This window comes from Blennius ocellaris, assembly GCF_963422515.1.
Source record: "Blennius ocellaris genome assembly, chromosome: 4".
In the NCBI taxonomy this organism is placed as follows: domain Eukaryota; kingdom Metazoa; phylum Chordata; class Actinopteri; order Blenniiformes; family Blenniidae; genus Blennius; species Blennius ocellaris.
Genome location: NC_137653.1, coordinates 9,771,655 through 9,783,373, shown reverse-complemented (window position 1 = coordinate 9,783,373; position 11,719 = coordinate 9,771,655). Strand labels below are relative to the sequence as shown.

General features: G+C 40.2%; 1 protein-coding gene across 1 annotated transcript; it reads left to right on the top strand.

The window, feature by feature from the left end:
* Positions 1 to 1,550: 1,550 nt before the first annotated feature.
* Positions 1,551 to 6,367, top strand: shisa4 (shisa family member 4; the record flags this gene model as incomplete). Its single annotated transcript, XM_080495400.1, has 5 exons — positions 1,551 to 1,629; positions 3,752 to 3,929; positions 5,517 to 5,653; positions 5,741 to 5,932; positions 6,327 to 6,367. The coding sequence occupies 5 exons, from the start codon at positions 1,551 to 1,553 to the stop codon at positions 6,365 to 6,367; spliced, it is 627 nt and encodes a 208-aa protein (XP_080351526.1).
* Between the last annotated feature and the right edge of the window lie 5,352 nt (positions 6,368 to 11,719).

Genomic DNA, 11,719 nt, shown 5'->3' with positions numbered 1-11,719 from the left:
ATTTACTGGTGTGACAGCGAGTCACTCACTCACTCCTGCACTATCTTACTGCGAAGGCCACGTCCTCTCGTGAAGGAGGAGTAGATGTGTGAGTGAGTAAATCTAGGTTGCCTGTGAATATTTGATTCACGTGGAACAAACCGCGTTTCCTTTATGGGTGCTGATGACTTAATATGATTCTCCTGCTTTTATTGGAGTCAACTTAAGTCATCCATATTGTTTAGTTTACTTTTCTTTTTCCATTTATTGGCTTTTTGTTCATTTTGGAAAAAATAATATTTGGTTAAAATAAAGTCTGGGGTTACAAACGTGAAAACCATCTAATTTGAAAATGTGCCTTATTTTGAAACCCGAGAGTTTGACTCTACTACTACATATTATTAGCATGTGTGAGATTCTCCACAAGTGGAAGCTGTGAGATGGATTGACCTGATGGATTGACCTCAAATCCTTAAAGCCCCCTCCAACTGTGACTGTGTTCATATTTCTTACAGCCAAATCAGTCAATGTGGAGCACATATGTTCCAACGCTACGGCTTCTTCTAATCTTTTCCAAACGACCGATTTTCAGATATACATCTTACACTTTCTGCTCGTAGATGTTGAGGTATATCAGCAGATGTATGGTAAATATCCACCTTTGATCAGGTCTTTATTTCTCTATCAGGGAGGGGTGTGGAAACATTCTAATATTCAGCATGTATTGTTAAGTAGATTTGTATGGGAAGTGTGCAATAATCTTGTATGACAGCCAAGTGTTAAAAACCAACATGAACATTTTTATCAAGCTCAACTGCATAGAGAATAGTAAAAGGAACAATAGCAGAATATAATAGATCTTTTCCCCACATGAATAACAAGAAAACTGAAATGTTTATTGTCCTTTTTTGTTTTAACTACCCGAAATCAGGCAGTGGGCCAAACCACTGTAAAGATGTGTGCGGGGGGGGGTGGGGGGTAGGGGCAATGGCACATCCCATTGAAAGGTCAAACACATGGTGCAGCATTTTAAATAGGAACAATGGATGACCCTCAATTTGTATTTTTCCACAAGTGAAAAAGGGAACACAACAGCCTTATTTCTAACAGAGCCTCATTTTTTTTGTCCTGTAATCGCTGAAAAATACAAACGCTTTAATTGCGGCTTTTTTTTTCTTTTCTAATTTACATGTAAATTGTTCCATTTGCTGAGATTTTTCAAAAAATATTATTCACATTTTGCGTTTCATTTGAGCGAAATACCTAAGTCTGACCTCCTCTGCGTCTCTAATAAGTCAATTAATTATTTTAAACGGAGCGACGTTCGCGTTGAGGGATTCTTCCAGACCTTCCGGGCGGTCCCTGAAAGCATCATCCAGCTCGTCCCGGGTGAACGGCGTCACACGGACGCGATGTGTCATTTCGACGGATAAATGACTGCCAGCTTAGCCGACCCGTCTTCACAGCTGCGATAATGTCGGCGAGCCACCGCTAGCCCAGCCCGACTCCCCGCGCACCGAAACCCGCGCTCTGCGACAAGAAAACGCATCCTCTCGGCTCGGCTCGCATCCATGGCGATGGGGATGATCAACATGTCCCTCGTCTCGGTGACTTTGGCGCTGCTCGCCGTCGTCCTCTGCACTTCTCCCGGTAAGATCTGCCGGATCGGCGTCCAGGCCGCGCCGCTACTTGTGGCGGGTAAACGGGTTTTAAACGTCGATCCCCGGTGTGTGTGTGTTTTGTTTCTTTTGTTTGTTTTTTTAACCCCCCGGTTTATTACCCCTGCTATTATTAACCCCCAGACGCAGATCGTCGTGTCTGCTGGAAAACGTTGACTTATTTCAGTTCGTCATAAAGCTGCTAAATAAACCATTTAATATCCATGTTGTTATAATCCACTGTTTACTGAAGTCCTGAGTGTGTTTATGTGTTAAAAGCCGTTGTTTTATCAGTAATCGGGCTTCTTGACGAGATAAACGTTAGCTGGAGAGCTAGCAGCTCGCTCGATGCGGTTAACAGTTATTTATCCTCACATTGTAGATGTAAACCTTCATCCTGTAAATTAAATCAAACCTAAAGAAGTATTTCATGTGTTATTGCTTTACTACAGACCACTGCTTTGCATATGTAAGGTAAGGAGACCCAGAAACTTAGAAAAAGGTTGCTAAATCTCATACTATTTATGTATTTCACGTGTGTGTGTGTGAGTATTTTGTGTGTCTCCCAAACTATTTACACACGACAACTTGTATAATCTTTATTTAGCTTTTATTTAGATACTGAAGCTATGGAATAAGGGAACAATAAAATCACAGCATTTTTCAGCATGCACCAATGTCAATATTGAGTGGATCCATTCACTGCCACATAAGAGTTTAAAATAGATTTTCCCGGCTTTTTCTCAGGTTTTTAATTGTTGCTGCTGCATTCACAACATAAAACCCCAAAGTTTTTATTATTATATTAATTTTATGTGAGACATGCATTGATTTTTTTTTTTTTTTTTTTAATCAGTCATGGAAGCATATTATTTGGTTTACATAAAAGAAGCAAGGAAATCTGTTTATTTTTTCAACTATAGATATAGAGAACAAACATTGTTGCTGTTATTACTATACAAGCATGGATTTAAAAAAAAGTTTTTTTGTACTTTTTGACTTAAGTTTATTGGGTACTAAGGCAGCCTGATGAGGGCAAGTCGGATGTAATTGTTTTTTTTTTTTCATATCATAGAGACTAAGGCTGCACATAGCATTTATATATAATCACCAATGTGCAGTGATTTATGGGTTAGTTTGTTAATGTGGTGGTGCAGTTGTTTAGTATTGGCACCCAGCATAAAATGAAGCCAGGTCTTCAGCGCAAGTTGCAACAGAACCAATATCCATCTTTTAATTTATTTATTGAAGTTGCAGCTTGAATCAATACGAGATGCCTCCTCGGTGGATGAATGAGAATATGGAGATAATTAGTAAGAGGTCACAAATGAATTTAAAGAATTGGGTTTGCATCAAATTGCTGTAATTATTTAGACAATTTTACATGAAAAGATACCGATGCCCATTCATCAGTGTATGTTCTGTATTGTGGGAGAGGTCAGCAGTTCATCACAGAGACTCAAACCAGAAATATTCTCACTGTGGCCTCAAAGATACTGGGCATATTAAAATAGTTTGTTCTTAGATGTGAGAAATGTGTGGGCTGTGTGTCTTTATTGGCCAGTTGGTCAGACAAAATGCACAGTTGCTGGTATCATCTCGAGCAATATAAACTTGTGCCAGGCAATATAAACTTGTGCCAGGCAATATGATTGTTTGCCGATGTTGTATATAAACTACACAGTCAGGCTATCAATGGAAACTTAAAAATGCTGACTTGAGTGAAGTAGTCATTTGAATCCCCGGGTATCTGACAGTTCTGTAGCTCCAAAAGGTCTGCTGCTGTCCGCCCTGACAGTGACTGCTCCCAAACCAGAAAGTTCTGAGCAAGAAAACCTTGAAAAGCATCGTCAGTCGTTTTTTTTCTATAAAGCTGTGTTCTTATTAATTCAACAGCCGAGACTTTTTCCCACTTCAAAAATATGCAATGAAAAACAAACAGAAACGAATAGTTAATGGGATTGAGAGACAACGCAGAGAAAAATGAACATTTTCTTCCGCAAACTGATGCTCGAACCTGCCGTTTCCTTTGATTCACCGCTCCTCTTCCCTCACTAGCACCTTTTGATCATCTCTCCTGTGGTGTCGCTCTTTGTGCCTCGCTGGTTTCGCAGTCAGCGGGAACGAGGACTGTCTGTGGTACGTGGATAAAAACGGCACCTGGCACAATGGCTTCGACTGCCCTCTCATCACATTCTGCTGCGGCAACTGCCACCGCCGCTACTGCTGCCTGGACGCCTTCAAGATGATCACCGAGCGCGATCAGAAACGCTGCATGCTCTTCCAGTTCAGGTGAGACTCAAGTCGCAGGGTCTCCATTTAATTGCTCCCGATTCTTCCTCTCCTCCAGATGAGCTTCACACGTATAACTAAACCCAGGTGAAAGTATGAGAATGAAAATGTGCATGTCCTACAAAGCAAGATCTGTGGATCTGACGTTTTGGTAGAAGGTTTACCGAAGCTATCTAGAGTAAATAAGTCTTCACCAAACTCAAATGTTTCTACCAGTTTCACTCACAGAAAGAAAAATAGAATTGGAGGCAAAGAAAATGTGTGCGTATCATGTAGAACCTGGTATACTCTGCATCACCATATGTACATATAAACACGGTTTTATACACAGTTCATATAAAAATGTACCTGTGTACTAACAGCTATAGTGTGTGTGAACCCATAATTGCCATGCATGACCACAAGAAGTATTTTCAACTTCACAAATACTGGCCATTCTTTAATCATCCTGTCAACGTTTGTGTCGCTGTCGTGGTGGTCATGTACTTTTTTTGTAACTCTCCATTTTATGTTGAGCGTTTTTACATTATGTACAACAAAAACAAATCATAGAACAAACAGCAGATAGTAGGGATACGCATGTATTCATATTAAATAAAGTTTAAGAAGGGAGTCCACAACTGTACATTCTCAAGGAGGCAGGATCCTCTTCCTCTTAAAGAAAGTCCAAAAAATGATATTGAAGTGAAGCACAGATCCTTGACAATTAGAGTAACAAAGTATCTTCCAAAGTATTTTAACGCTGAACTGAAGTGAAACAGTGATAGAAATTAAGGATAGACTGAACCAATTAAAAACTTCTTTTTTTTTTTAATAGCATTTACTGTCAAGAAAATATTTAGCTTCTTTATACAACAGGATACAAATAACCTGTATTCAGACGTTCACGGTATTTATTGCATCGCTTAGAAAGGGACTTTTAAGTTTCATGATTTCTACCGTTATTGTATCTCCACGCAATTTATTTCCCAGATTTGTCCCAAAACGTAATCTTGGAGGAGCTCTCACCCAGACGTCCAGGCTCATTCCCCCTCGCTCCCCGGCTGCTCTCGGCCATAATACCTTCTCATTAGCGCTTCTGTCACATCAGCCGTCTGTGTAGTCATCGTGTTTAATACCAGCGTCCCCTTCGCGAGGCAGAATGACGATGCTGGGGTAGGCGAGCTCGTCCCTCTGAGGCTGCGACAGTGACAGTTTTCCTGCACGGCACCAGAAGCCATCCATCACTACCCGGCGGCGTGCCGACAACCCGCAGCTTATTGAGCCCAGTGGGAGATGGAATCCGCGGGCCCCGGCAGCCTCCGATGAGATGTGGGGGGATTTGTTGCTTCGGTGAGATTATGAGGCGATGGAACGCGGTGGAGACGGGGAGGGCTGCAAGGATGCGCGTCATGTGACCTCACTGATATCGGGGTCAGCGTTTGGTAAATAGTCTGACTCAGACGTTTGGCATCGCAGCCATCTCCACTTGAATAGAGGGGGTCATTAGTGAGATGTTGGGAGAGCAACACAGGGATGATCAAAGTAAGAAATGCTTTGCGCCTCAAGTCCTGCTCTTCTTCTTCTCTTTTCCTCCTCGTCTCTCAGCCCCACCACTTTAGCAGGCATCGCCTCCTCCATCCTTCTGTTTGTGGCCATCATAGCCACCATGGTCTGCTGCTTCATGTGCTCCTGCTGTTACCTCTACCAGAGAAGGCAGCAGAGGGGCAGGACCCCTTACGACGGTGAGACGCCACCTCTTTGTATCTGCGCACAAAGTGTCAAAGCAGCGTTTTCCTGAATGAGTTTCCTGTTTGCCCGTCAACCCTCAGCCCAGCACATCCCCATGGCCAGCTACCCCGTGGAGCCCATGTATGACGCTTATGGAAAACCGCTCGGCCCCTCGGAGTATCCACACCCAGGTTATCCGATGGCCCCCCAGTATCCCGGCATGCCCCCGCAGTACCCGATGATGCATCCCGGTCATTACCCGCCACATCTGATGGATCCTGCGTACAGCCAGGGTAAGAGCAGCAGAGCCTGAGCTCGGGCACATGACCACAAAAAGAATAAATAAAAGTAATCAGATAACTGTAATAATCAAATTGGACACGTCTGTATGTACTTAAGACACACAGGAGAAGCAATTTACAAGGCTTCTAGCAGTTTTTCTCTCACTCGACATACTCACTCTTTTAATATCTCGTCACAAATAATTAGCACAGTGGAAACATCGCCTTCTTCAAATACGCTTTTGCCTGAAAAAAATTCTGATTTAACTTTTTATTTTCACTGCATTTAAAATGCTTACACCTTATTTGTTCTACTTTGTGCCATTACCACCTTATATTTTAAGTAAACATAACACACTGATCCCAATTTTTGTATTTATTTATTTATTTATTGCTTCTTTTGCAGCCCCGCCGCCGTACTCTCCACCTCAGTATCCTGGTCACTGATCGCCTCGACTTCACACACGCGCAGCAAGAAACGACGACAGCCGAGAGAAATGACTGTTACAAACAGAGAAGACAGCGACACTCTCTCCTGCACACATACATGAACACACACGCACACACACACACACACACACATTGTTTACACACGCTAAAACACGACAGCTTGATAAGCAGTGGTGAGCCTGCGAAGGAAAGCAGGAGGCACTTTAAGGTTTTATTTTTGTTGTTGTTGTTGTTGTTCTCCTACTTCTCCGCAGTACTAATGTAAATCAGATTTTCTGTCCTGCAACGTGATGCCTGATCGGTGCGGGCGGGTGGGCGGGGGGGGCCTCACGACGGGCATCATATGATCCTTACAGTGAGGACGGAGCTGCGATTCGACGACACACCTGCCCTGACCTGCGAATGAATCCCCCCCCCCCATTCAATTTAATAAGGGAAAAATAGTCTACTTCCTCGCTTTTCTTCAAATTGAATAGATAACATTCCAGGTTTTCTCTGTCTGTGATCCTAAGAAAACGTCTTTATAACTGTATCCGATGTTTCTCTGCTAGTTTGATAGAAACTAAACTGGGATGCATGTTTTTAGGAAGGTGGCATGTTTAGGTCCAAATCCAGACGTCTTTCAATTCTTTCATGTTACTTCTGTATAAGACACCTTCTTTCACCTGTTTTTTTTTTTTGTTAGTTTTTTTTTTTTTTTTTTTTATAACCTCTGTTGCGTTATTTTCGTAACTGACTCAAGTAATTACTTCAAGGTAGTATAATTAGCAGATCCCATTTCTCATGTACCGTGTTGAGCGTTGGCATGCTCCCCTCGTCAAAGTCCTCTTCTGCTTCTTTTTCCCCATTTCAATTACAAGTGATTCACACAAACATTCCCATCATGGCAGGTAGGATGTTTCGCACTGGAATCTTACGTTCAATGTTCATTCCGTGTAACATATCAGATCAGGGGAGCCGCAGGTCACAATTGCATAATTGAAGCAAAACGTCCGCCTTACAATATCTAACCGTGAAGAAGAGTTCAACTATTTAAAGAATTTTGTAAAATTATTCTTCAGCTCAATATTTTAAGATATTGTAATACGTTCTTTAAAATGGTGTGATGTTATTGTTACTTGAGGTGTGACGTTTGGGCATCTTTTCATTGAGTATTTATTATTCCTTGCCTCGCCTCGATGCACTCTGCTGAAAACTGACCGTCTCACCTGAAAGGATTCATTTGACATTTTTGGAAACACGCCAAGAAGTCCTGTGCATGGGAACATTGATAACCGTCTTACATCTCTGCTATAATCAATTCATTTTGAAATATTTTAATTATTTGACCCTGGAACTACAATATAAGGTGTAAGAGATGCAGATGGCGTTTCTGATTTGATCATTTGGTATTAATAAGTTCATCTAGAAGATTCAGTGGTGCAAAAAACAGATTGAGCTTTAGTATTTGCGGTATTTACTTACACATCTTTCTATTTGGGTCAGGTTTTCTTGAACAAACTGGTACCAAGAGTCACTAAAGTCATTCTGAAACTTGAACCAACAAAAAGATTTCGATGTGCCGATGGGTGGACTTTGTTGTCGGATTTTGTCATTTCACTGTCGGTAGGAAATCTGTTTTATTTTGCTAAAATCAAACATCAATATGTCCGACGGTAGGTAAAGGCAGGTTACACTCCCATCACAGGGCAAACATGCAGACAAATTCTCATCTCTGATAACATCTGCGCCGATTTATTTTAAAACTGGTTTTCTTAAGATTACAAGTTGATTCTATTATTTCAGGAAGAAAGGAATGTTTTAGAGTGATGACGGAAGTGGGCAGACTCAGGATTTCTGTGTTGAGTTTGCATGTTCTCCCCTGTGTGCAAGTGGATTTTTCTTCAGGGTACTCAGGTTTTTTTTTTTATCCCACAGTCCAAAAACATACAGTTTAGGTTGATCGGTGTCTATGAATTGCCAGCAGGTGTGAGCCTATGATATAGAAAATGTATAGATGGACAGTGGTGAGGCTCTGTGTCTGCCACTGTTGATGGAATATAATCATTTGTTGAGAAGTAATTGATAACATCTTTACCTCCTATCAGTTTCTGCCAGTATGATGCGAATACCTTCCTCACATCTGGTAAATACAACAGTAGTTCACATTTCCTTTAACATTGATACCAGGTTGATTACAAGTATTTCAACTTTCAGCCTCTTGTGATTCTTCAACATTACAACTCAATCGAGCTCCGTCTTTTAATTCCAACAAGAACGCAGATGGGCTTCTCTAAATGTCAAACAACCCCTTCAGCTTTCGCAGACGGTCCTGTGAGGTCAGAGGTCGGAGTGTTTTGAAATGTAATATGCAACATCCCAAACATGTGACGTCTGCCTCCGAATATGTGACCCCTGAATTATTTACATTAAAAACACTGTCGATGAGAGAAGTTTTGGTCTCGTCATGCCGCTAAACTTAATAATTTATTCACTCCGATTGGCGACGTCCATATGTACAGATTTGTCGAGCCTTTTGTAAAACACAAGGAGAAGGTTTTCCTCAGTAAAATGCTCTCGTGTGTAATTTCATAACGTTTCCTCAATGATGTTTCTGTTCATTTGTGCTACTGAACCAAGTCCATGAGTGTGTTCTAATGGAGCTGACGAAAATAATCCGTTTCGATAATGGTGTTTTCTCTGTTGTCATATGGATGGTATGGAATTGTATTATAAAGTGAGTGAGGAGGGGAGAAAAAAAATATTTCTATTAACATAAAATTTAACTTTGGAATGTAAAATAAGACTGTGCGTGTGTTCTTTTTATGTCTGAATTGTTATTTTGCAGCACTGTGATTATGTAACAAGGGAGAGTTAATGACTTGACCACTAGATGTCCATATCAACCTTCAAACTAGACGGTTTGAAGATTCAGTTGATTATAAAAACTTTAGTGGTACAGCATGTTTTAAATGACAAGTACAGCTCAATGTACTTCAATAAGCTGCAAAGTGTGAAAAAACTGAATGATTAATACACTTAAGAAGGAAAGATAAAATGCTGAAGACCTGATTTAATTTCCCTTTCAATACATCAACCAGCATTTCGTTAGTTTGGTTTCAATTAGTACATTCGTGTCATATTTTATACTATGTTGTGAAATCTGATATTTTCAACATTGACAATATGTTGACAAAAAAAAAATTAAGGAGCTGATCACCTTCAAATCTTTAATTTTATGAAATAATTAAGACATGTAATAATTGTTGGAAAATATTTAAATCCTCGCTCTTTTGTGGCAACTTTTTATCACATTTTCCAGGTTTTAGTACTTAACCGTTTAACTTCAGCCTTCATAAATGTCTATTCTCTCTCTCTCTTTATTTATATATATATATATGTGTGTGTGTGTGTGTGTGTGTGTGTGTATATATGATCTGTAGGGTGGAGTTGCATCCATGTTAGATTTAAGGCGGTGGAGCAAAAGGCTGAACTGAAGGTGGAGCTGAGGATGATGCGATTCTTTCTGGGAGTGAGGAGCGTGGACAGGATGAAGAAAGAAAACATTGTGTCCTCAGACTCGGTCAATTTAGAAAATATGTCTTTGTATTTTCAGAAATATATATAATGATTAAATAAAATGAAAGAAAGGTAGTATTCTACTTTAGCATCCCCCTCTCATTACTTAAAAAGTGCCGTTTTTTTCCTGAACACACAAAATGCTGACTTTAATGTGTGATGTTTATTCCGTTGGTGCCTCAGGTGGTGGACAGGGTCGTCCTCCACATGGTCAATGTTGCATGACCTGAAGCGTCATTTTGCCCCAGTTGCTTCCAGTGCTGAGCAACCACATTGTTAGTATTTGTGTGATTTAACAGTGCAAATACATTTAAATAGTTCCTTGTGCTGTAAAAAAAAAAAAACTAAATATATTTACTTGTACCACCAAGCTATAGTGAGATTATATCTTTAGATCTTTAGAATCCTAAGTTCCTCAAATTGTTTAACTAAAAGAAGAACATGGGGGGGAAAAGAGTGAAAATGTATATAATCTCAGTCTCAGCTGATATGCAGTCTGCACCCTGGACATATTTCCAGGGTTTACAACTAATACTCAGTTTATTTACTGAAGGTTTACAGTGCACCAGCAGTACACACATGAACGATTACAGTTACTGAATGTTTTACCCAAATAGAGTTCAGTCTTGTGTAAGAGATTTTAGCTTATGGGATGATAATGCAGATTGTAGAAATGAAACAGGAAAACGCTGATGGATTTCTTTTTCTTTTTCAACCAGAAGGATTATATTACTTCAGCCAGAGTGATGGACATAACTCAACAATGACAGTGATGCATCAGTGAAAGGTGAAATTTATAGAAAAGTGTCAAATGTTTTTTGGGGTTTTCTTTGCATTTGACTATATTTGGCAATTGTGTGCATTATTAAACCAAGTATAATACGGCAACTTCTCTATTTGTAGCTTCATCTAGTGAAACAAAGGGACTTTACTGGACCAGCCCACTCATGATCAAATTGAGTTTGAATCTCCTGGTTTATACATTCCTTCTGTGTGGATAACAATATAAAATATAGAGCTGCCACTACTTCAAAGACATTATAAATATATTATCAAACCTTTATGGAAAGATTAAAAAGGATTATAAATATTTGTGTGATCCCTGGGTACAGCTTTTTGTGTTATGCACGTTACACAAAACATCACTTTTAAGGTCAAAAGTGTGTCCCTAAAAGCCACGTTAGCATTCTCTGATTTTTTTTCTCCCTATTGTTTCATGCACTGTCAAATGACCTTTTCTATTTTCTTCTGATTGCAAACAGCTCTTAGATGCATAATCAGTGTTCTGTAGTGTGATATTATTTTGATCATTCATATTCAGCCACCCACATCCAGAAAATCCTTTCCTCACAATTCTAAGGCAAGCTTTCAAAATAGTGGAAATAACCAACCTTCATAAGATTTGAATAGTGATGTTTCTCACTGTGACATAAACCTTGAAATAAACAACCAGGAACCATTTTTCAGTATAAAAACAAACTGTGTCACAGGAAGTCTGTTTGAGTCTGTTTCAACATTTCTATAAACTCCAGCCCTTCCCATTACCTTTAAAGGAGTGTGTACCCTGAACTAAATATGGACATGCACTTTCACAGGATTTCGAAGAATGTCCCAGCCTCACAGCCCGCTTTGATGATGTGAGCCTCTAGCAGATCGTCACTGGTACCCGTCGCTGCTCCCCTCTGCAGCCTCTTTGCAGCAGGACTGATGCCTCTGGTGGCTTTTCAGTAAGTGGGATTCAACAGGACAGCGGCTCTGGCGCATAGGAATACTCACCAAAGGACTTATTCG